Source organism: Natator depressus, chromosome 22, assembly GCF_965152275.1.
Source record: "Natator depressus isolate rNatDep1 chromosome 22, rNatDep2.hap1, whole genome shotgun sequence".
NCBI classification, from domain to species: Eukaryota; Metazoa; Chordata; order Testudines; family Cheloniidae; genus Natator; species Natator depressus.
In genome coordinates, this window is record NC_134255.1 from 18,850,415 (window position 1) to 18,876,823 (window position 26,409).

General features: G+C 40.9%; 1 protein-coding gene across 1 annotated transcript in view; it reads left to right on the forward strand.

Moving 5' to 3' along the window:
* The window catches only part of KMT2A (lysine methyltransferase 2A), an 81,562-nt gene that overhangs the window by 18,350 nt on the left and 36,803 nt on the right, over positions 1-26,409 (forward strand). The window contains exons 2-10 of the mRNA XM_074936764.1: positions 11,324-11,393; positions 14,055-16,726; positions 18,150-18,327; positions 18,763-18,997; positions 20,412-20,476; positions 22,187-22,558; positions 23,286-23,359; positions 24,244-24,372; positions 25,316-25,429. Of these exons, the coding sequence (XP_074792865.1) occupies positions 14,168-16,726; positions 18,150-18,327; positions 18,763-18,997; positions 20,412-20,476; positions 22,187-22,558; positions 23,286-23,359; positions 24,244-24,372; positions 25,316-25,429 (3,726 nt within the window). The 5' untranslated portion in view covers positions 11,324-11,393; positions 14,055-14,167. The remainder of the gene's footprint in view (positions 1-11,323; positions 11,394-14,054; positions 16,727-18,149; positions 18,328-18,762; positions 18,998-20,411; positions 20,477-22,186; positions 22,559-23,285; positions 23,360-24,243; positions 24,373-25,315; positions 25,430-26,409) is intronic.

The window sequence follows — 26,409 nt, forward strand, 5'->3', positions numbered from 1 at the left end:
TTTCCTTTTCCCTTTCCCCTTTCCCCTGGCATCAGCGCCACAGCACTGGAAAGAGAATGTGTAGTGGTGAAAAACTAGCAATTTCTCTTGTCTTCCCTTTCCCCCCAGTCATACTGTCTGTGTGTGTGTGTGTGTGCTTTAACATAAAATACAGAGAATTGTATTTCTATGTGGCAGTCTGGTATTCCAGTGCTACTTTGGGGCCTATACAGATGTTATAAATAAATTTGAATGTCAGCATAATCAGAGCTAAACATATCTTTCTAGCATTGAGTCCATGTTTAGATATAACAGATTTTTGAAACTAAGAAATCTAAATTTTGTGTTGGGCCTTCTCTTTCTGGATATAATTTGCATTATTTACCTGTCTTTGCAGCTCATATTAGTATTGCAGTTCATGGATTTACCAGTGTGCCCCTGTGTATTTGTTGGTAAATCCCCAGAGGTCTGTGAAATGCATAGATTGCCACCTTATTCCATGAGAACAACACAGAAAGCAGAATGCAGTGACTTTTTTTGTATTTAATTAGAGCATTGAAAATCAGAGGCAATTTTTGCCAGGCAGGAAAGAATTTCTTTACCTTTAAATATTCACTTAAATCTTACTTTATTCTTAGAGTAGCCAGTAGTAAGAATTTATACAAATTATTATTAATTTGCATAATTATTTTTAAAGAGACAACTCAATGGAACACATTTTGGTTCGAAATTTTGAACGGGCTTTTGTTCAGAAAATTGCGTAGTATTCTGTAAACTGTCCAGTTCTTTACTACATTATTATGAGATGGCCTTTAGTTGGACCTTTCTTTGTCTTGCTGAAGGATGTTTCAGCTACTGAAGGAGTTAAAACACACAGACTCCAGAAATATTTTATCGAGTTAACCCCCACATGCCTTTCATGTTCTAACTTGTGTGAAGACATGTAGGGAGACTTTTCCCATTGCAAACTCTGTAACTGGGTAATAAATGGCAACTTAAAAATGTAATTCCTGGTGACTGTAGACAGAATACAGAGATCACTTAAGCTTTGACGCTGATTTAGCTTTTTACAGAAGATTTTGAGAGATTAAAGATCTTCTAGGCTGACTATGTTTAGTGCAGAAGAGTTTCTTAAAATACCCATCAAGAGCCTATAGCATAAAGAAGAAAAAACAAAATCTCTAGCTCTTATGGTTGTAAGTAGAAGCTTGTTAACGTGAACTAAGTGCAACGGATCTAGTGATGTTTGCACACAGCCTGAGAGAGTAACTGGGATGTGTGACGTGCTACATGCATCTCAGTATGGTGTTAACTCTCAGACGCACTTTGTGGGAGGCCAGACCAACACCGCCATGAAACTGTAGGACTTGTATATGGCAGGAGAAAAGTGCAGCAGGCCCAGTCAACCCATCTCAAGCAGGTACATGCCATATTCTGGGCTAAATATGGGGTTGTGGCTGCCACCTCTACCTCTCCAGGGGGAAGAGGGGACTCCTGCCTTTACAGAGGATATAGGGGACTCCTGATGAGAGAAGGGAGCCCTGTGCTTCTGCCTCTCTAGAAGTGGGGTCCCTGCCACCACCACTTTTAGTGTCATGTTGTGCCTAGAGCTCTGGATTGCCTTAATTCACCCTGTCCCATTTCTATGTCAAATAGATATAATCTGGAGTCTGCCTCTTGGAGTAAAAGCATGCATGTTGGGCCAATTTCTGACCTCAGATATGTATGCATCTCACATTCAAGTCATTTGATGTTATATGCTTGTGTCCAAGGGCAAAATTTGGCCCTAAGAACATAGATTAGTATGTATTGGTCACATTCAGCAATCAGTTTATACAGATTTTTTTCAAATATTTCCTACTGAGAATAACAGTTAAGCAGGTTAGTAGCATACGGTAGCTGTAAACAACTGGTTTGACAGCCTTTCAGCAAAAACTCAGACACTGATGCTTCAGTGGTTGCAACTGGGTTTTGTTGCCTACGCTGCAAAAAATGGAGGAGGAAAGTGTGTTTCCTTCATATGTAAGGCACAAACTTAGGAAGGTTTTGTGTTGTTTTCAGGCAAAATGTTGCACCATAGACACAAGAAAAAAGCTTTGCTGTTGGTTCATCTTGTCTTCCTGATCAAGCAAAGTTGAAAATTAAGAGGTGGCCCAAGCTAATTCAGTGACTGGCCTGTCGGGTACTGTACTGGCATGGTTAGAATTTTTCTTTTCTGTGATTTGATTGGAGTTGCTACCTTTTATTTTTAATCACTTACATTTTTGTAGTACCTCTTACCCAGAAGAATCTCAGAGCTCTTTACAAACTTAAACTGTTATAGAAACTGTACATTGAGGGTCACGACAGCCATCTCTGAGGTGTAATATTACACCATACAACAATACATAGTAGTTTAAGACAGGAAGTAGAGAGTGCCACATCATTTTAAACTGTAGAGGAACTTTAGGGAGGGAAATGTAATTGCCCAAGTTGAAATTTGGCTAGGACATCTGGATCAACATGCTACGCTTATGAAATGTACCATGAAATCTTTAATTACCCCAAGTGAATAGGGCTTTTGTTTAATATGTTGTCCAAAAAGTCTGCCTTAGCAGCACAGTGCCCCAAGCCATGTTGGAGTATTGTTTTTGCACTTTTCAAAAAGGAGTACCATCTACTGAATCACTGACAGCCTTTATTTCAGCATCTAGGTATTCCTCAGTTGTCTCCCATCCAAACATAGATTTAGCCCAACTCTGGTTCGCTTGTGTTTTAGTCAGTTGCCCCTCCCCTCCTTTTTTCTCCTATCTTTTTTCTGCTGCAGTTGTAGAAAGGCTAGGCTGAAGAAATAAGTCATGCATTTTATTCTGAAGGCAGTGAGAGTTGTGGTCATTCTTTTTAAAAAAAAAATTTTTTTTTTCCCAAGAAAAATACTAAAATAAAAGCATCTCTGGAAAAAAGTTCTGTAATTTTGGGCCAGTTGCTGAGAAAGCTCTGTCCTTAGTTTTCAGATATATTACGCTTGAGGTTGACAGTTTCTTTGAAGTGTAGCTGTTGATAGAGATCTTGGTCGCTTAGCAAGTGGTGCTTCTGTAGGTAACTTGGTCCATTGCTATGGAGGACCTTAAAGATGAGGACTGCTGTCCTGTAACTTGATGCCTTACGACAGTGGTTCTCAATCTATTTACCATTGTGGGCCGTATATGCAGCTCTGTGTGTGTTAAGTGGGCTGTATCCACACAATATATATATTACCTGTATGGCCCTGAGGATGTTACATGGGCCACAGCTGTGTGCTGATTGCGCTGTGGGTTAAGAACCACTGCCTTACGATAAAGCAATCTGAGTGGAGCACAAGAGCGATGTGCGTTTCCATGGCTGATATCCCTCAGGTGGCCTGGTATTTGAGCTGCAGCACTCATTTCTGAGTAAGTAAATTGCAGTAATCCAGTCTGGGAGCCACAAAGGGGTGGATTGCTATAGCCAGAATTTTTTCTGACAACAGGGTACTACTATCTTCTTGGTGAAAGATGGTTTCAGCAGCTGTAGTTATTTGAATGTCGAGAAACAGGGATGAATCCAGAAGAACTTTGAGGCTGTGGACTGAGTTGCCTATTTGTGTCCATGCTTGCTCAAGAATGGGAAGGTGTATAGTAGCTAGCTCTTCAGAATATTTAAGACTTCCCACTTCTGATTGTTGAATTTAGTTTCCACCAGCTGCTTTTCTTCCATTTGGTGATCTCAAACAGTGATGGGAATAGTTGGGTGATGGGGCTAACCATGTCAATGAGTAAAAGACCTGGGTGTCATCTATGTATTGATGTTTAAGTCATGATTTTCCCAAATAAGGTTAATGAAGTTGTTGAATAGATTGGGTACTAATGTACAGGTCTGACGGACTCTGTAGGCGAGCGCTCTGATAAGGGAGGATAAGTTGTCCATCACCACCCTCCAAGTGTGATCTGTAAGAAGGGATTACTTATAACTCACTGTTTTCCTAGTAACCCCATATACCTCTTCAGGGTGGGTTAGTAGTACACTGTGGTGTACAGTGACAAGGAACTCAAAGATCTAATAATATAAGCATAGACACCTTCTTCTGTCATGGGACAAAAGATCATCCATAAGCATGACTAATGCCACTTCTGTTTCATGTCCTGGCCTGAAACATGGATGGAATGGGTCCAGGATCTTGGCAGTGGGAGGGTATATCAAAGATGGCTTTTTGCGGTTTTTTTCCAATTTAGTTTTCTCAGTTGGATACTGGATGATAACTTGCAATGTTCATAAGGATCAGTGTTTGCTTCCTTGTTCACTTTAGGGGATGTGGTAAGTTCCATTTTCATAGGGGTGGGTAGTTGTCAGGAGGAGACTTGGACAAACCTAAGGCCTGGTCTACACGGGGGCGGGGGGGGGTAATCAATCTAAAATACGCAACTTCAGCTACAAGAATAGCGTAGCTGAAGTTGACGTATCTTAGTTCAACTTAGAATCACTTACTTTGCATCCTTGTGGCATGGGATCGACGGCTGCCCCATCGACTCTGCTTCCGCCTCTCGCCGTGGTGGAGTTCCGGAGTTGACAGCAGAGCGATTGGGGATTGATTTATCGCGTCTACACTAGACACGATAAATCGATCCCCAATAGATTGATCACTACCTGCCGATCCGGCGGGTAGTGTAGACGTGGCCTGAGGGTCTTTTACTAACCAAGAAGTGTCTGGGTCAGATTTGCATGGCTTCAGGACATTTCTTGTTACCCAAATAAACTTATACATGAACTTTATAAATTACCTAGTTTAAGGCACTGGTAGTATAAGGGAACATAAGTCTGTTTATTCATGGAGCTGATAGAGCAGAAAATCTGTATTGGAAAGGTTTCACTCTGTGTAGGAGCTCAGCTCTGATTCAGCCCTCCTTTGGTCTGAAAATTTAGACCTTGACTACACAGGAACGTTTTTATATAACTTCATTTTTTCAGTATAAACTGCCTTGTGTCCACACACACACGTCTTTTTTTCTTGTGCCTTAACCTGCTTTAAGTAATCTGCTTAGGAAGTGACATAACTCTATCCCAGAATGAGGTATTACAGGTATAACATTTGTGTGACTGCAACCCTGTTTTGGATTGATTATACTGCTTCTAGCAGTCCTCCAATTGCTATCCCACACTACATTGTTTCACACCTGGAATGGCCTGTTTGTTTACCTGTGGACCTCTACAGCTCTGGGGTCATCGTGACTGGATGTTACCTTTTTCTATTTAAATATTGGCATGCAGCCAGGTGTGCCTCTTTGTAATTCCAGCTCATGGCAAGTTAACAAACCGAGTCACATACCCATTATAGCAGCCATGCTTCTGGATGATCCCATCAGGAGGCCCTGGACTTTCTTGACTTTTGGGGAGAGGAGCACATCCATGCCCATCTGAGCAGCAATCACCAGAATGCCAAGATCTACTAGAGGCTGCCAGAACAAATGCAGGAAAAAGCGGTTCTATGGGGACGCAGCCCAGTGCTGTGTCAAAGCAAAGAAGCCTCCGACAAAGCTACAAGAATGCAATGGACTAAAACAGGACTGCTTATAATGCTCCCAATAGTTGCCTGTATGAAGAGGAGCTGGACTGGATTTTTGCAAAGGAGAACACCTCTGGAGTTTTGGACAGTTTGGAGTTGATCACGGAAGGCATCCAAGCGACCAGAAGGAGATTCTCCCAGACAGCCAGGGTCTCTTCGGCACACCCAACCCTGAGCCAGAGGCCCAGGAACCAAAGATGCCTCCTGAATCTCAAATGGGGCCCTCGCCTGAAACTGTTGAGGAATGGAGTTGTACCAGTAAGTATTATGTCCTGTATTGCAATACAACTGTAGAGAGGGATTTAAACAACTTTGTTCCAAGTCCACGCTGACCATCACCGTGTTGGGAGGACATTATGTGCTTCCCTGCCTGCTCAGCTCCCCTTCTTCTCTCTGTGTGCTCAGAATGGCATCTGTACTGGAGATTTCAAGCTCAGAAGGGTTTATTTCCCTTAACTATCAACTCACACAACCACTAGTCAAATAGGTTGCCTCTCTAAACCCCTTTCCATGCTGTTTGATTCTCCCTGTCCTTCATGGTGAACCTCTTCCTCCATTCAAGATGGAAGCACTTTCGGGGTTAAAACATCAAATGCAATAAACATGCCTCCCAAACAATGTAAGAGCAGATATAGAAAGAGAAAAAGTAATAGACTAGGTACTTCGGCTCACAGTTTGATCAAGGCCTTGTGCTTCTAGCCACCTTTACATTGTATGACGTAAATTGCCAAAATTAGGCTACAAGGGCATTTCAAAATGAGTAGTCACTTTTATTTTTCATTCAGCATTGTTAACCCTTTGGGTTCAAACCAGTTACTGCATGAGTGTTTGTTTTGCAGTGCTCTCTGTGCTCATCTTCAGTTGTTGTAAAACAGAAGTTAAAGCAAAGAGAGTGTGCTATTTGGTATATACATTGCAAGACAATGCAGCCTTCTTGGCGCTGCTCATATTGGTGGTGTGCTTCCTTTCAATTCTTGTACCAGCTATGGGGGCATCAATTTGGTAAACAGCAGTGCTGCGTATCTTCCTGGTTTGCTCATTTTCTTTTTGAACATGATCCTTCTCTGCCTCTTGGGAACACACCTTTGGGTAGCATCCCCCATAGTAAGTATAGCCTCCAGAGGTGCACGTGTAATTACTAACCTGCTCCCTTTTGCTCCCCCAGCCAACCCCCCCACCCCCATTGGTACAGGGGCCCTATATAAGGGGGAAGTAAGGTAGAAAACATCTTATCTCCAAACTCACACCAGACTGGATGGAGCAGTTGGGAATAGCATTCTAAAATTGTGAAAAAGCAACATTTTATCATTTTGTATTAGGACAATAACTACTTGTGCTGTTTCTCTGTTCTTCTAGTGCCTGAAATGCTCTGGCCCTCACAGACAGGGATCTTATCAGCTGCTGAATGCCTGGCATACCTCTGAAGGAAGTGAAAGAGGGCAAGGAAGGACAGGTTCACTGACCTCATGACTGCATTCTATCAGAGGGCCATAAAAGCAGAAGAGGGGAGGGAAGGTTTCCTGCAGCAGTCTTGGAGGCTCTGAACAAACTGCATGGACAAGGATGTTCAAGAGGAGGGATGCTGGACCTAAAGGAGAGGCAAACAGCTCTGCTGGAGAACATTGTGTTGCTATGTTCACAGCCACCAGCCCAGCCTAGCCTGGTCCTGATCACTGAGGAGAACACAGGATACTGGGGAGCCCCTTTTCACTTCTCCAAATGACAGGGCCTTCCCACACCATTCCATCCCAGAACAGCAAACAGTTCCTACTCTTCTACCTTTTGCTTTTTTGTGGGCCCTTAAGCACAAACTTGTGTGCACCTGGCACTCTAGTCATGGTTCTGCCACAGTTCCACTGGTTTTAAGTTTGTAGTATAATGATGAATCAATAAAGGTTTTTAATATGTAAAACTCCACTGAAAAATTTAATTCAGGTATTGCTTCTCCCTAATAATATCTTTACACAAACACCTTTCATTCATTTTCTTGGTTACAGTACACTACTTTTCCACCAGTACACTCTGGCCTGAAAGTTGGACCAAAACACACCCTTTACCCTGTTTCCCTGACTAGTTGGAGCACCTTGTGGAAAGGCAGCCTTTTTGGCTGTTCATAATGTACAGAAATCTCTCCACCTCGTTCTCCCACCCACTGGTGAGGATCTCTTGCTTGCTTTCTCAGATGATGAGCAAAACAGACCAAAAAGCACTTATCCCAATAGGCAAAGATTGTTCAGAAACATCCAGCCTTGGTATGAGGCACCTCTACCTTCCCTTCAGTCTTTCAAATGCACCTTCCACTGTCATTCAGCAGCTCCTCAAATATAGTCAACAACTTCTGTCTCCTGTCCGAGTGTCCGCTATAAGGCTTCATAAGTCAGGGAACTAGAGGGTTAGCTGCGTCTCCCAAGATGACAGGAGGAATCACAGCACCATTAATGTCTGTAGACCTGGGAGAAAAAATTACCTTTTTCAGGGCAGAGGTTTTAAATAGCCTGGCATCATGGATCTTTCCTAAGCATCCCACATTAATATCAGTAAACCTTGCACAAGGATCAACCAGGGCTTGCACCATGGAGAAATACCCCTTTCTGTTGACAAATTCTGAGGCCTGGTGTGGGGGGGCAAAGAATGTGGGTCAGGGTGGTTAAAAATTGATGATTTTTAAAAAATAAATACAGATTTTTGTATTTAAATTGGAATTTTTCTTTTTAAAAATAAACTGTTTAAAAATAAATCTGAAATTATGTCAACCTATGTTAAGGCCTAAGCTTCTTATTTATTAAAATTATTTAAATAGTGTGTGAACCCTCCTCAAATTTGAATGACTTGAAGGGTACAGTTATATACAGAATTAGGGGGGAAAACATCTTTAACTTTTGAAGTCAACTCATGCTTTATAAATACTTCACAATGTCATGTACTGCATTATGTATTTGTTATTTTCAGTCTTACAGTGGAGCAAATGCTGGTATTTATATTTTTCCAAATGTCTAAGTATTTTCAGTTTTTGTTGTGCAGGAAAGCTTTTGCCTTAGTTACTTTTGGATTCAATTTAGCAAGCAGATTCAGAATAAATTAACTAGTCCAAATGAAGAAAATATTCTAAGTTCAGAAACAGGAAGTTTGAAAAAGCTAGGAAGCTTATTTTCCTCTTTAAATCTATGAATAAAAAACAGGTGGGAGAGGAGAGGATGGGATCTACTAATTCGGAAAACTTGAAGGACCTAGACAAGCTTTTCAAGGTTATTTAGGCACTTAAAGATGCAAGTAGGTGCCTTGTGGTGATCTTCAAAAATGCCTACACCAATTAGGTGCCTAATTCCCATTGACTTCAATCCGTCAATTCACTAACTACAGTTATGACTTCTTTTGTTTAATAAATCTTTTAGTTTTAAATGCAAAACGTGTTTTGATAAACTTACTTTTTTTGCTTATGTATCCAGCACATTTAAGGAAGCTTTATTTAACTAGTAAAAAACAGTTTTAAAATGTTCTTTTTGTACATTTTTAATTGAATTCTATTTTCCATCCAAATGCAGCTTGACACAGTTTCCAAATTTAAAAAAAAATCTAATAAATGTCATTAATCACTTCCTTGCATAATAAAAAAAAAAAAGTAAAAATTAAGACTCTGAATAAATGTATTTCAGGCTATATAACTGCTTAAATAAATGTATAGCTATAGTGGTACTAAATTTGGTACCTTTTTGTTAATGGCTGTATTTGGTTGCAAATGAACATATTTTAATGTTTAGTATAAACAGCCAATGAGAATGAACCTTTGTGTAGGAAAATAACTAAGGTAAAATGCCAAACAAGATGAAGATCAATTATTTAAGTCAAGGTTTCCTGTTTGCTGAGTTAAATCATAAGTAAAATCAGTGATTTAAATCACTGTGATTGAAATCAATCCACCCTGGCATGGGTCCTGTCAATGGCCCCAATATAACTTGGGAATTCCAACCATGCCAATCCATTAATAAACTTCTGTGCGCTGGCAAGCCTTATGACCCCGGGGTAGCAGCACACTCTCAATAGCATGACGACAGTCTTGACAGTTGGGTCTAGCAACACCAAGCTGGTAAGCTACTGAGCAGCAGCAATTGGGGGTGGCAAGCTTCAAGATGGCAGTGTCCATGTGCTTCTCCCTGATGAGGTGAACTCTCATGTTGGTGTTCTTTTATTGTGCCTGTGTGCTGAGCTCTGCACAGATCTTAGGGAAATTAACTGTCTGCATCCTGACATTGTGCCACCATTGCTGGTCATCCCAGTTCTGCAGCACTGTCCTGTCCCACTAGTCAGTGCTGGACGGCCACACCCAGAAATGGTATTTTATCAAGTGAAGCTGTTACAGGAAAGCGCCCTGCCAAAGTATCAGCTCAATTTTTTCATCCTTCTCCTCATCTAGCCATCTCACTGTGTCTGTCTCCCAACCCATCCAAAGCCGTTCAGTAGTATGAATGATGAAACATTTGGTGGAACAGTTTGTTTCTTTAATGATTCTCAGGATTGCGGTATTCAGTAGTGTTTCCTCGACTGCAGTTTGAAAATAGTGCTGGCTTGCAAAAAACAGTTGAAATTATGGGATGACAGGAGAGGAATCATGGGACTTTAGTTTGAGCCCATGTCCCAGAATTTCAGTAGGTTCCAGTGAACCTTCCACAGTGCAGCATGACAAAAATCCCAGAATGTGTAGGGTCTTGCAGCAGAACATTACACCATGGGATATTTGCCCAGAACGCTGTGTGGTTATTTTTCAAAAGCACAGAGCTGTGTGGGCCCAGTGATTCTGAAGGGAAATAGTTTAAGTTGGCATAAAAATGTGGTGTGGACACATACAGTATAGTTATACTGGTATAATTGTAGAAGAAAAACTTACATTCCAGTGCCAATAAGCCCTTAGGGCAGGGGTGGGCAAACTTTTTGGCCACAGGGCCACATCTGGGTATGGAAATGTATGGTGGGCCATGAATGCTCATGAAATTGGGGGTTGGGGTGCAGGAGGGGGTGAGGGCTCCGATTGTGGGTGTGGCCTCTGGGGTGGGGCCAGGGATGAGGGGTTGGGGGTGCAGGAGGGCGCTCTGGGCAGCGCTTACCTCAAGCAGCTCCTAGAAGCAGCAGCATGTCCCCCTTCCGCCTCCTATGCGGAGGCGTGGCCAGGCAGCTCTGCGCACTGCCCCGTCTGCAGGCGCCGCCGCTGCAGCTCCAACTGGCTGCAGTTCCCAGCCAATTGGAGCTGCAGGGGTGGCGCTTGGGGTGGGGGCAGCATGCGGCGCCCCCTAGCTGCCCCTGCATGTAGGAGCTGGAGCGGGCACATGCTGCTGCTTCCAGGAGCCGCACGGAGCGGGGCAAGTACCCGACCCCGCTCCCTGGCTGGAGCGGGGCAAGTACCCGACACCGCTCGCCGGTGGGAACTCGACGGCCAGCTTAAAACGTCTGGAGGGCTGGATGTGGCCCCTGGGCCACAGTTTGCCCACTCCTGCCTTAGGGTAAACTGTGTAGTTCCTATGGGTTAGGTCTTTATCTCTAGTTTGTGGAGAAGAGTGTATTGTGTAGTACAAGGTACGTTCTCATCTGAATGTGCTGTTTATTCTCCTCTCCACTCTTTTGAGCATTCTGTGGCTATCACCCATGACTAGAAATTATTTCCTTTTTAGCCACAGTTTGCTGAAGGAACAAGCTTTACTATAGAATAGATTTTATTTCCTGGAATTTTTTGATGGTAGTTAAATTTTTTAAAGTTCATGCCCATGTCTTTAACTTTAAAAATCACTTTCATTGCAGGATGAGCAGTTCCTAGGTTTTGGCTCAGATGAAGAGGTCAAAGTACGAAGTCCCACCAGATCTCCCACAGGTATGTTCAGCTCATAGGATTGGAAGTTGTTACATGTTGTCACTTTGCATGGTTTACTCATGCCTCTCCCTGTTCACATTGCAATAGCTTATTTTATTGAGAGCTTGCTGGAAAACAATTGTAGGTCTTTTTGTCCTACTCTGAGTGGACCACTTAGAGAACTGCTGTTCCTGAGAGACTGTGCTTTATCCATATCTCGCCCAGGCTGTCCTACTTTAGGAGCTGCTCTTTGGCAGGGTCCAGCACTCACAATATAAAGCGCTTCTTAGTGTTTCTTCATAGTACAGTAGGAGATATGTCAAGAAATTTTAAATAGAAATAAGGCTGACCTCCTGATCTTTTGATGTGGATTTGGAGTCCTTCACTTGCTCTTCACTCTCCAGTGAGTGTAATTAAAGTGAGAGGAGACTTTTAACACACTGGTCTTTTTTTATTAATGAGAGGAGGTGGTGAGCAATGATAAACCAAGCAAAAATGGAAACAGACGAACTAAAATTAGACCTGCTTAATCTTCCTATTTGTTACAAAATTGTTGTATCTTTTCACTTTGTCTTCTGAAATGTAATGGTTGGAGTCTTACTGAAGATACTAAATTACATTGGGCAGTCTTTATTAAATTTACTTTCACAAAAAAACCTCTAAATTAAAGTGAACTTGGGCAGCTTTCTCTGTTGATCTTGAAACATCATAGACTCATAGAACTGTGAGAGATCTTGAGAAGTCATCTAGTCCAGTCCCCTGAACTCATGGCAGGACTAAGTATTATCTTAAAAAATGGCAACAATCTATTTATTCCCAGGAATACCAAGTGAGGATCGTGGGGAGCTCCCATTCTGCCTCAATTCCAGTTCTACATGCTGGGTATGTGGCAGTGGGTGGAAGTGTGGGGGAAGGAGATGGACATCTGCAGAAATTTCACAGGATCTCTAATACACTAGTACTCAACCTATTCCAGCTGATTGTATATCACATTCTCTGTCTGGTATTAGTTCTATTGTGGACAATCTTAACAGCCCGTTGATCCCGGTACTAACGATGGTACTAACAGAATATTGTGGAAACCCCTCTGCAAACGTGCTGTTGCTGCTCAGTTGTACGTAGCAGCAGTTGCCCTAAAAAACAGTTGTAACCTTTTTATGCCGTAACTGAAGGTGTGGTGTGGTGAGGTGTCTTTGCTAATGATGGTCTAGTTTCATGAGAGTGTCCAACCCTATGGTAGGCTTAAGTAGCCAAAGGGAGAGATGGGTGAACATAACTTGCACATGAAGATATGATGTATTTCTCTGAAATACAGACAAAAAATTAAGTCTTTATAAGGTAACCCTTCTGACATGCAATCAACACTGGCTAACCTGGGGTTTTTAACTCCATTTTGTTTAGTGTCTCTGATCTGATTTAGTGAGCCAATGGTACATCCTTGATATGAAACTATTCAACAGTTGAATTTGTGTGAAACCAAACAAAGATGGAGGGCTTGGGAGGAAAGGTGCAATAGCTTATTATACTTCCTTTCAGCTCTGGAGCCCTAGGCTCAGATTTTAGTTTGATTGCAAGTGAATGAGTTTGATCATCTTAACCTAGACTTTAATGGATGAATGTACCCATTACAATATTATACACAGCTTGGCCCAGACAACAATGTCTACTAAGGAGAGACTTTGTACTGCAATCATGTGAATGTCTCAGGTAATGGCTGACATGCATTGGCAGAGCTGTGTGGGGACTATAGGTTGAGATTAAGGTGCATTGGCAGAGGTGGATAATGAAATCTTGCACAACTCATGCCCGACACCACTTCTGAGTGTAGTCACAAGCACTAAATTTACTCCAAAATTAAAGCAAAACAAAATCTTGAATTAGTAAAATATCAGTTTTGATTCATGCTTTTCCCAAACACTATTCTTGGTGTGGTGGCCTTTGTATTAGCAGTGGGGGTGGATGATAACCAAGAAAAAAAATTTCTTTTAAATGAACTAGTTTTGAACTTTTTTCATTCTTTGTATATGATGTTTCAAGAAAGTTAATCTTGGGAAAAAGAAAAGGAGTACTAGTGGCACCTTGGAGACTAACCAATTTATTTGAGCATAAGCTTTCGTGAGCTACAGCTCACTTCATCGGAGTTACTGTTCCCTTCAAAAAGTTATTTTTGGTATTTGTTTTTATAAATGTAAAAGTTATTTTGGTGGAAAGATATTTGTATTTAAAATATGTTTTGGAAAATAAGCTCCTTATTATAAGAGAAGTGTTTTGTTTGTCTGTGGTGGAACCTTTTTATGTACAGGTTTCAGAGTAGCAGCCATGTTAGTCTGTATCCGCAAAAAGGACAGGAGTACTTGTGGCACCTTAGAGACTAACAAATTTATTAGAGCATAAGCTTTCGTGGGCTACAGCCCACTTCATCGGATGCATAGAAGATGCTGTGGCCCACGAAAGCTTATGCTCTAATAAATTTGTTAGTCTCTAAGATGCCATAAGTACTCCTGTTCTTGTTATGTACAGTTCTTATTAATAAGTTGTATTCATAGGTGGATCAAAATTATGGTAGCTTGTTCTGTGCATGTAATGTGACTTGTGATGAGTAAAGTCAGATGTGACCTGGATAGTGTTGTAACAGCGTACAGAAAAGCCTAACGTGCTCTGCATTCTCTACTTCCCTCTCAGTGAAATCTAGTCCACGAAAACCTCGTAGGAGACCCAGAAGCAGTCCCGATCGAAGTTCAGCTGCACACTCAGACTCTTCATCAGTGTGTTCCCCCCTGAGCAAGTCTGAAACCATGTCCATGGAAAAGGTAAAGAAGAAGGAAATTAAAAGTGGGGAAAAGAAACGAGGAAGACCTCCAGCACTTAGTAGTGTGAAGTTCAAGTTATCACAAGTAAAGGACATCTCAGATATTCATAAGGGGAGCAAAGAAGCAAAAGAGAATCTGAAGAAAATAAAAAGGGCACCATCCACTACATTTCAGCACGCTGCAAAAATCAAGAAGTTACGAACTGGTAAACTCTCCCCACTGAAGTCTAAATTCAAGACTGGGGGGAAACTTCAGATTGGGAGGAAAGCGGTTCAGATTGTGCGCAGGAGAGGAAGGCCACCCTCTTCAGAACGTTTAAAGACTTCCTCACCACTAATCATTAATTCACATCTGGAGAAACCCCAGAGGGTACGTAAGGAGAAAGATGGCACGCCACCACTCACAAAAGAAGAAAAGACTGCTGTCAGACAGAGCCCGCGCAGGATTAAGCCTGTTAGGATTATTCCTTCTACCAAGAGGACAGATGCAACAATTGCTAAGCAACTCTTGCAGAGGGCTAAAAAGGGGGCACAAAAGAAGATTGAGAAAGAAGCAGCTAAACTGCAGGGTAGAAAGGGAAGGACTCAGCTCAAAAACATCCGGCAGTTCATCATGCCAGTTGTGAGTGCTATCTCTTCGCGGATCATTAAAACACCCAAGCGATTCATTGAAGATGAAGACTATGATCCTCCTATAAAAATAGCTCGCCTCGAGTCCACACCGAACAGCAGGTTTAGTGCTACATCTTGTGGGTCCAGTGAAAAATCAAGTGCGGCTTCTCAGCACTCATCTCAGATGTCTTCAGATTCCTCACGATCTAGTAGTCCTAGTGTAGATACATCTACCGACTCTCAGGCGTCCGAGGAGATGCAGGCACTTTCCGAAGAACGCAGCAATACTCCAGAAGCTCATACCCCTTTACCTGTTTCTCAGTCCCCAGAAAATGATAACGGTGATAGAAGAAGCAGGAGGTTTTCAATGTCAGAAAGGAGTTTCGGCCAAAGGGCAGCTAAAAAACTGTCAACCTTGCAAAGTGTGTCTCAGCAGCAGTCCTCTTCCTCTCCTCCTCCACCTCTGCTCACTCCTCCCCCACCATTACAGCCTGCTACTGGCATCTCAGACCACACACCTTGGCTTATGCCTCCAACGATACCATTGGCTTCACCTTTTCTGCCCACCTCTGCTGCACCCATGCAAGAGAAACGGAAATCAATTCTACGAGAACCAACATTCAGGTGGACCTCTCTGAAGCATTCTAGGTCAGAACCACAGTACTTTTCCTCAGCAAAGTATGCCAAAGAAGGTCTCATCCGTAAACCAGTATTTGATAACTTTAGACCTCCACCACTGACTCCAGAGGATGTTGGCTTTGCATCTGGTTTTTCAACATCTGGTGCTACGGCTCCAGCTCGCTTGTTTTCTGCTCTTCATTCTGGAACAAGATTTGATATGCACAAAAGAAGTCCTCTGCTTCGAGCTCCAAGATTCACTCCAAGTGAGGCCCACTCCAGAATTTTTGAATCTGTAACCTTGCCTTCATCTGTTAGTCGAACCACTGCAGGAACTTCTGTGACAGGCATATCTTCTAGGAAACGAAAGAGAAGAGTGTTTAGCCCGATCCGATCAGAACCCAGATCTCCTTCACACTCCATGAGGACAAGAAGTGGAAGACTTAGTACCTCTGACCTGACAACTCTCACCCCTCAATCTTCTGTCTCTTCCTCACTAACTAACATGTCTGTTAGTTCTCTTGCCACTAGTGCCTTAAACTCAACTTTTACTTTTTCTTCCCATCCCCTGACCCAGTCTGGGGAATCAGCAGAGAGAAGCCAGAGACCAAGGAAGCAGATCAGCACTCCAACTGAGCCTTTCTCATCCACTAATCCTACTCCTCTCTTTCCCTGGTTCACACCAAGTCCCCAGACAGAGAGAGGGAGAAATAAAGACAGGGCTACAGAGGAACTGTCCAAAGATAAAGACGTTGACAAAAGTGTGGAAAAGGACAAGAGCAGAGAGAAAGACAGAGAAAGAGAAAAAGAGAACAAACGTGAATCGAGAAAAGAGAAAAGGAAAAAAGGGTTAGAAATTCAAAGTAGCTCTGCTTTGTTTCCTGTAGGTAGAGTGTCCAAAGAAAAAGTTGTTAATGAAGATGTTGCAGCAGCATCTTCAGTTAAAAAAGCTGCGGGGCGGAAGAAGTCTTCAGCAATAGATCCTGTGGCAGATGCTTCCGCTGTGGCTCTTGTAGATATGACAGCTGGCAAAACCAAAATGCCTAAGAAAGGTAGAGGGGGCTTAGAAAAATCAGATCTAAACCTAAGCCCCACTGTTCCGCCCCTGGAGAAAGACAAAGCCCTATGCCTCTCTGCTCCTTCGTCAAGCACTGTTAAACATTCCACTTCCTCCATCAGCTCTATGTTGGCTCAAGCGGACAAACTTCCAATGACTGATAAGAGGGTGGCTAGTCTCCTAAAAAAGGCTAAAGCCCAGCTGTACAAGATTGAGAAGAGCAAATCCCTCAAACAAGCAGATCAGCCAAAAGCACAGGTATTCTTTCAGACTTATTTATGAGAGGGCTTTATGGTGCATTTTGTTTTGTACTTGGATTGAAAATTGTTAATGTCATTCAGACGCTGAAAGAGAACAAATAGCATATTAATTTGAATAATGGTTAGAGCAACAGATGGTAACTAATTTGAAAATGAGAAGCACTGGGCAGAAGTTGAGGGGGAGATAAAGCTGCTGGAGTCAGTTCAGGATGGAGCTGCACACATTTTCTGAGAACAGTGCAGTGTAATTGCTTAGTAGATTTTTCTGGCTAAGTCTGATGGAGATGTTCTTCGAGTGTATTTTGAGCTTATAAAGGCAAGGCTATGGTGAATCATATAGTCATCTCTTGCCCCTTGATGTATGTTTCTGGTACCCCACTTGCTTACAAAGCTGGCATCCAAAAATGACAGTGGTCCTGATCTGATTTTTGTTTAAGGTGCGTATTGCCATGATCTCTGTCTTGTGGGATGGAAGTGAGATCCCATGAGATTTTGCATCTAAAGGAATGGGACCTCACACATCTCTCCTTCTTGGCCCCAGTGTTCTTTCAAATGCTCTCACTGTAGTCCATTTTGGTTACTAAAAAAGTAGACATCATACAGACGCATTTTCAGGTAATGGTTCCTATTTTTGGTTTAAACCAGAATTTGGCTTGCTGTCAGTGGTAATATTCAGGAATTGTGGAAAATAGATTTTTCAGTAGAAAACTTCCAAAGTTTTTCTCCCTGCCATCAAGTTCTGCACCCTCCCACTTGTCTACTGTATACCACTCCATGCATTGTTGACCGGTTTTACATAAGGGAAAAACGACTTGTCCCTAAAATTCAGCTTTGTGGGAGTACATTTGTTCATCAGAAATACCCCTGAATCTTTGGGGGGCAAATCCTGGGGAAAAAAATTAAATTACTCGATTTCTTTTAACAGCAGGGATTAGAGGCTGGTTGTGCTGTAATTTCTAGAACCTTATAAAGGGGAATACAGCCTTATTTTCATATGTCCCACTGACTACAAGGCTTTCAAACAGCCTGATTCACTTCTCTGTCGGGGTAATTAGACTGGTAGGATGCTTTAGCCTCTTTTATCCTAATTATACATGCCAGCTCTGATGTTTCGGTACTGATGCATTTTACATGAGTATATAGTATTAAGGAATTCAGGTCCTTGAAGTAAGAGGTTAAAATTGGTTATGGAACTTTAGTAAAAATAATAAGTGTTCTGCTTTACTGTTCTCTAAAGTACATCTTCACTAGGAAGGAGGCTGTGAAAACTATGGCTGACTCTCAAATTCTTATGTGACCTGCAGTTTGAACATCTGGTTTGAACCACTATCTTTTTCTTTAAGTGTGCTTGTTGTATTTTCCAAGTACACTCAGAATGCCTTCTTCAGAAATGCATATGTTCTTGCACACCTGAAACTTAGGGTCAAGAGAGTGATTCATCAGAGACTTCAGTGCGAGGACCACGAATAAAACATGTCTGCAGGAGGGCGGCTGTAGCACTAGGCCGTAAGCGGGCAGTGTTTCCTGATGACATGCCTACTCTGAGTGCCTTACCATGGGAAGAACGAGAGAAGATATTGTCTTCCATGGGGAATGATGGTAAGTTCAAGATTTTTCATCATGGGGTCTGTGGGTGCATACAAAATTTTTGATGCTGTTGCCCATTAGTTTAGTTTCTTGTGGGGCAATACTTATATGGTTGAATATATGTTTCTATAGAATGGACAACATGCTGCATAAGATTATACAGGGGAAGGTCTGAGTTAAACAGATTTCAGATATTTTGAATAAACTTCTGGTCTAAAAGGTAATTCACTAATCTGTTGACCTGTGTTCATTTGATATTTCATGGCACAAAAGTTTTATAAGTTTTTCTGATCTAAAATCTTAAACCAAAAAACACTCAATTTGTATGACTCTGAGGATGACCTTACACTTTTGATGGGATGGATGATTTCTGAGTAAACTTGAGACTTCTGAAATGGTGTTGGTGGCCGCTGAATTCACAGCAGTTTTTTTTTTTTTTTTTGACAGATAAGTCATCAATAGCTGGCTCAGAAGAGGCTGAACCCCTTGCTCCACCTATCAAACCAATTAAGCCAGTTACCAGAAACAAGGCACCCCAAGAGCCTCCAGTGAAGAAAGGTCGGCGCTCAAGGCGCTGTGGGCAGTGCCCAGGCTGCCAGGTCCCAGAGGACTGTGGTGTCTGTACTAACTGTCTAGACAAACCGAAGTTTGGTGGACGCAACATAAAGAAACAGTGCTGCAAGTAAGTGTATATTTGACAAGCTGTTTAGCTAACCCTTGCGTTGAGAGAGGAAGCCCTGGGATTATAGGTGGAGATTTTCTCATTCACTGTTTAGAAGCAGAGTTGACAGACTTTGAAGGGAATCCCTTTTGTTCAGTCTTGGCTGGTGTTGGGTAGAGGTAGGTAAAGGACAAAAGAAAGTAAAATTGCTGGATTATTTTTGCTCTGAGTTGTGGACACCCCTTCTTCTCTACAGCTCCCCCTGCCCTACTCCACCCCCCAAAAAAACTTGAAAGAGGATTGTAAGGCATGTGATATAGGAAAATGCACTGATAATAATTGCAGGCAACACCTGTACAGTAATTGCAGGCAAGATTGAAATGTATTTTCTCAGATAATATGTAGAGAAGTGGATTTCTCGCAGTGTATGATGTTTCTCCAGTGTGTCTTTAACTTGCAGTGAAGGAAACTCTGGACATTGGCTGAAAATGTAACTTTTTTTTCTTGATCCTTTTTATCAGTTTATCTAAACATTTTTGTGTACAAACATCCCTGGTTTTGGAATTTTCCTTCCTCCTTTCTACAGTCTCTGCATTAGACTGGTTTTACCAGCCTGGATAGTCTGTTTGAGAAGGCAGCAAGTGAAGTGGCAGAAGTAAAGATTGTTGTGATATAAAGGCTATTTATAAAGTATAGCTGTGAGAATTGCTGCATAGCATGCATCTGTGTGAAAACAGTCTGCAGAGTACAATCTGTAAGTAGTCTGTCTCCAAGCAGGTTTGCCCTGGCCCTGGACAAGATTTCAAAACCCGGGGTCCTGATGCAAGAGCTAAAGGAGAAACAAATGTTTACTGAGTAGACAACAGATATTGTATTCTTAATTTTACATGAAATCTAGGAATTTAAGTTATGGCAAAATAACAACTTGATGACCTTGTCTCATGCCACTCTGTATAAATGAAGGGGCAGTTCCCATGTGGGAAGGATTCCTTTCTTATGAACCAAGTCCAAATTAAATCACCAAATGGTTGGACCCACCCTAATTAGCCTTAATCAAAATTCAGAGAACTTGCAGTTGATAGATTTGACATTGTTTTCCAGATCTTTTAAGTGTATCATGGGACTTCTATGCCTCTCAAATCCTAGTATATGAGAAAGGGAACTGATAGAGATATCACCATGATGGTGACAGAGCCACTCCATTTCTTGTGGCACTATTCACATACCTTTGCATTGGATGATTGTAGTTATTATGAGCCAAACAGAAACTCTAGGATTCCTTAGCCTTAACACTTTTGAAGAAAAAATGAATGGTTCAAAAATGGTAATGGGAGTATTGACTGGAGAAAAGGCTTTTTCAGCAGAAAACCCTGCTGAAGGGTGCTGCTGTCCTATATCAGTTTCTGATTTTTCCAACTTATCCCTTTCATCTCAGGATGAGGAAATGCCAGAATCTGCAATGGATGCCTTCAAAGGCCTATCTCCAGAAGCAAGCTAAAGGTATGCAGTGTGTATAATGGACCATCCTTTTGGCAGGGCCACAACTTCTAGAATCATGGTGCTGTATAGCATTTTCATTCTCCAAATCTCTAGATTGCCTTCCTTTTTGTGATTTTTGGCTGTTATAATGAAACTTTGATACATTTCCTCTCCACTCCATTTTTAACTCCCTGCATGCTCAACACTGAACTCTTAAAAGTATGTGTCTTGGCCACTGTGAGCTTCTCAAGCTAAGTTGCTGAACTCTTTGAACTTGCTGTGCAAAATTTCCTTTTTTTCGTACAGTTAAGGTAAGAAGGATCCATGTCATGCTACAGAAAGATTGGTCCATAAGAATACAGAACCAACTTACTAGAACAGTGGTTGTAGCATAGGTTATTGAACATGTCCATTTGACTGCCTATGTGCATTTCTTTTAGAGCACTGAGCCACTTTTTATGCCAAGGAACTCCAATATGAGAGTTCCGAGAACAGAATACGTTTTGTTCCTTGTTTGTATATAATTGTAAAATGAGATGGGTGGCTTGAAATCACATAATTGCATCTGACTTTTATTTTATTTGTGCCTTTTCTTCATAGGAACATAGCTGCCATATTGGGTCAGTATCTGGGCAGGATACAGCCCAGTATCCTGTCTCTGACAGTGGCCCATACCAGCACTTCAGGGGAGGGTACAGAACAGGGCAATTCTGGAGTGATCCATTCCTGTCTTCTGTCAGTCAGAGGTTTAAGGTCACCCTCAGTGTGGATTTGCATCCATGACCATCTTGGCTAATAGCCATTGATGGACCTACCCTATGGGAACTTTATCCAGTTCATTTTTTGAATCTAGTCATACTTTTGGCCATCACAACATTCCTTGGCAATAAGCTATGTGAACAAGTACTTCCTCTTCTTTGTATTAAACCTGCTGCCTATTAATTTCTTCAGGTGACCTCTGGTTTTTGTATTGTAGGAAAGGGTGTAAATAACACCTCTCTGTTCATTCTTTCCGTTCCATTAATAATTTTATAGACCTCTATCAGATCCCTCCACCCCTTTAGTAATCTCTTTTCTAAGATGAACAACTCTAATCATTTTAGTCTCTCCTCATATGAAAGCTGTTACACACCCTTGATCATCTTTGTTGCTCTTCTCTGAACCTTTTCCAGTCCAACTGTGTCTTTTTTTGAGATCAGGTGACTAGAACTGGACACTGTTTGAAATGTGGGCACATCATAGATTTATATAGTGTCATTATAATATTTTCATTTATTTTCTGTCCCTTTCCTAATAGTTCCTAACATAGCGTTAGCCTTTTTGATTGCTGCTGCACATTGAGCTGTTCTCAAAGAACTATCCACAGTGACTCCAAGATCTTTCATGCCTTGTAACAGCTAATTTAGAACTCCTCATTGTATATGTATTTTTGGGGTAATTTTTCCAACGTGCATTACTTTGCACTTATCAATGTTGAATTTAATTTGCCAGTTTGTTACCCAGTTTTGTGAGATCCCTCTGTAATTCCTCACAATCAGCTTTGGACTTAACAATCTTGAATAATTTTTTATAGCCTACAAATTTTGTCAAATCACCATTCACCCCCTTTTCCAGACCATTAATGAATATGTTGAACCCGACAGGTCCCAGTACAAATCCTTCAGGGATCCTGCTGTTTACTTCTCTCCATTGTGAAAACTGATAATTTACTTCCTACCTTTTGTTTCATAGTTGTGAAAAAGAAAGAGAAGAAATCCAAGACCAATGAAAAGAAAGAGAGCCATTCTGGGAAGAACCAAGTGGATTCTGGACAGAAACCAGCTCCTCAGACTGTTTTAGCAAAAGAAGATAATGCCTTGAAGAAGAGCAGTGAACCTGCCCGAAAGCCAAGTGAGGAGAAGAATGAAGAGGGAAATACCTCTGTCCCAGTGTTGGAATCCAAACAGGTCACTGCTTCTGGTGCCAGAAAAACTGGGAAACAGGCACCCCAGCCATTGCAAGTTCCCCTTTGTCAGCCGCCTAGCTCAGGACCACTGAAAAAAGAAGTACCTAAAACCATCCCTAGCGAGCCCAAGAAAAAACAGACACCCCAACCAGAATTAGGTAAATGAACAAATGTAATGAAAATAATGAGTCACTTGTTCAAAAACAAACTAAAAACTAGATTATTTTGTAACAACTGAGAGTCTTGTATGTTGAATATTAAACATCACTGAACAGTATAAAACTGGAAAATATTTTATATACTGGTGGTATCACTCTCAAATGTTTTGGGAGATGTTTGTTATTTAAATTGGATTTCTTTACATTAAACTTAATATGTGTGTAGGAAGGGATAAGGATGTCTTATCTTTATGTTTGAGTTTCCCATTCAAACCCTGGTAACCTTAAAACAGAGTTTTATAGTGTTTAGTTAAACTTTTGTTATTATCCATAAGTGGCACATCACAGTAAAGTGAAAGTGCTAAACAAAGAAGAGAATCCCTACCTGAAAAAGTGTGGTCTAACAGATATGGACTGTTACTATATGGGCAGTTTTGGGGCAGTGTGTCAGCATTGCATATGTTATGCTCTGGGGAATCAGGTGGGTTTTCAGGAGCGTTTTGTGGGGAGTGCATGTTTGCTGTGTTGTTTAGGAGGCTGCTTAAAGCATAAATGGTGGTGTCTAGTCACTAAAAAGAGATAAGGGAACAGTTGGGAGTAAAGATTGGGCAGATCAGGGAGCAAGACCTAAAATATCTTTTCCTCATGTGCATTATTTCTCTTCTGTTTCCTGGAAGTGGTTATTCATTCCAAGATCTAAATATGTGATTTTTCTTTCCTTCCCTAGGCATAGAGCAAAGCAAACAGAAGAAAGTTACTCCCCGTCCAAGTTTCCCTGTGAAACAGAAACCAAAAGAAAAGGTGAAACTATTTTTTTTTACTACATATTCAGCAAATTACAAGAATTTCAAACTTATTTTCTATTGTCAAATACCAGTGTGCAACCCTAACTTACCTTGTTGTGGGCTTTTCATGATTAGTTAAAGTTATTACTGTGAACAGCATTTTTAGAATTAAACCCAACCAGAATTAAATTCAGTTTCTTACACTTGGAATGTCAATCTAAAACAGACTTCAATTTGATTGCTATCATGTTTCCGGATCCTTTTAGACCCTTTTAAAGGAGGAAGTTTCCATTACGTGTCCCAAGGGCAGAGTTTGTGGCTTCTTACCCTCCAGACAAGCCTTACAGATGTAAAAGGCTCCTCCTACCTCCATCGTACAAAGTCCACAAAAGACATGACATGCATTTAAGACATAATTGATGCATGTCAACTTGTTTGACTAAGAAATCTAAGTAACTGCAAAAATGAGTTCCATTTTAACTAACAAAATATGAACAATTTTAATTTTTAAAAACAAGTGTGATGTTTCCTTTGAAAAACAAACAAAACTGCCCATTTTTTAATTCCGTTTTAAAAAAAAAATGGAAAAATCTGTATAGACATTGATTACCCACAGAGCTGCCACACCATAGTAAGTTTAAATATCAGCATTGTCTTGGATGACAGAATGTCGTGAATTTAGAATGCAATACAACAAGCATAATTCTGTGCATAAAGTGCTCTAAAAAGGGTTTGCAAAACTGATCATCTGCTTCCATTTTCTGTAAGAACCTTAGTTCTGAGATGCACTCAGTCTCTTTGTATAAGAATTATCAAGGATTTGTTTACTCTGGTCAGTCCTTTCTTAAAATAGTTATTTGGGGTTGGAATAAATGCAAATGTCTTTTCTTTAATCTTTAGGAAAAACCTCCTCCAGTCAACAAGCCAGAGAACAGCACACTAAATTTGCTCAGTACTCTGTCAAATGGAAGCAGTTCCAAGCAAAAGGCACCTACGGATGGAGTCCACAGGATCAGAGTGGACTTCAAGGTAAGGGGGTCAAATATCATAGAAATATTTTGAGTGTAATTGGCTGTAAAATAAATATTGGAGCTGTTTTTTCCCTCAGGAATACTATTCTTGACTTTTTAAGTTAGTGATGTACTATGGTATGCTCTATCCTAAGATGGTATCAATAGGAACCTCAGTATCTCTCTGAAAAGTTTTTCTGCTGTTGGAAATTCTTCCATCTTCTTTATTACAACATCAGTGTTGGATGAAGAGAATATTAGAACTTTAAACAGTAATTCTCAATCTGAGAGCAAGAATGGATGGACAGGAGTAACATTGTCAAGGAAGTAATTTCATCAAGGTGGAACTGTAAAACCACGACAGCTACTTGAGTCAAGAGAATTTGGATATTCTATTAATCCTGTGTTATTCACAGCAGCACTGGGATATGTTTGGGAGTTTAACAGTTGAATTTTTGCATCTTTTTTTTTACATTAGTCACTTAAATATATAACATAATCAGCACTTTCCTAATCCACCCTGGGAGTGGTAGTCTCTCTTCTCAAGCCCCTCAAGAAAAGTTTTAAAAGCAGAGGGTGTACTGAGGTCTTATATTACTTAAACTTCATACTTTTATAAAATATATTACAGTAAACTGTAAAGTATGGTCAGATTAATTAAAACAGAATTGTGAATATTAGTGTATAAAGTACACCTTGTGATATGTTGTTCTTATATTCACTTACTAATACACAAACCTGTCAGTTACAGTGGGTCCACTCATTAGCAAGAATTAGTAAGATGTGATTTCTGTTTTTAATTTATGTTATATTACTTGGACCTAAGGTATGAGTTTTTAAATGTTTTGAAATTGAAGCTGCTTAGGTACACTGACTAACAGCAGTTGTGCAAATGTTGTGCTATACTTTTTTCCTATTGTTGCATTTTTCTTTTGTGCTTGATGTACCCTTTGTGCTTTCAGGAGGATTGTGAAGTGGAGAACGTTTGGGAGATGGGTGGGTTAGGCATTCTGACCTCGGTACCTATCACTCCCAGAGTGGTCTGCTTTCTCTGTGCCAGCAGTGGACACGTGGAGGTAAACCATCTTGTTCTGCTGTTGATCTTGGAATGTTTACAAGCACCAAAGTATTCAGCAATAGTGTATGCATTTCCTTTTCTGTGAAATCATGTAAAACGAGGAAATTCAGGCTAGAAGCTGTAACTCCATCCTTTGCTAACCCCGTTGTGTCCCACAGTATCTAAACACATGGTATACAAAATCAGCTACTGTTTGAAGAGTTCTGTAGTCCTCCAAAAGATGTGATCTGATCTATGTTAGGTATTAGGGTAACGTTTTTAAAAACACCTAAGTCCCATTTTCAAACATGACTTAGGAACACATCTCATTGAAAGTCAGTGAGACTTAGATGCTTTTGAAAATTTTGCCTCACAGGTATCTCAGCCTGTTCAAGCTTGAATGCAGTAGGGGATATGTTTGTCCCTGAAAAAATGCCTGTCGTGCTTTGTGACCACCTAGACACAACAGGGCACCAGTTGAAACTTCTGAGTAGGGCTGTCAAACGACAACAAAAATTAATCGTGCAATAACTCGCGCTGTTAAACAACAATAATAGAATACCATTTATTTAAGTATTTTTAGATGTTTTCTACATTTTCAAATGTATTGACTTCAGTTACAACACAGAATACAAAGTGTACAGTGCTCACTTTATATTTATTTTCGATTACAAGTATTTTCACGGTAAAAAAAAAATAGTATTTTTCAGTTCACCTCATACAAGTACTGTAGTGCAATCTCTTCATCATGAAAGTTGAACTTACAAATGTATAATTAAAACTGTTTTATTTTTGAATGCAGTTTTTTTTCTGCAATGTAAAATTTTAGAGCCTGCAAGTCCACGCAGTCCTACTTCTTGTTCAGCCAATTGCTCAGACAAACAAGTTAGTTTACATTTGCAGGAGATAATGTTACCTGCTTCCTGTTTACAATGTCATCTGAAAGTGAGAACAAGCGTTCAGATGGCACTCTTGTAGCTGGCGTTGCAAGATATTTAC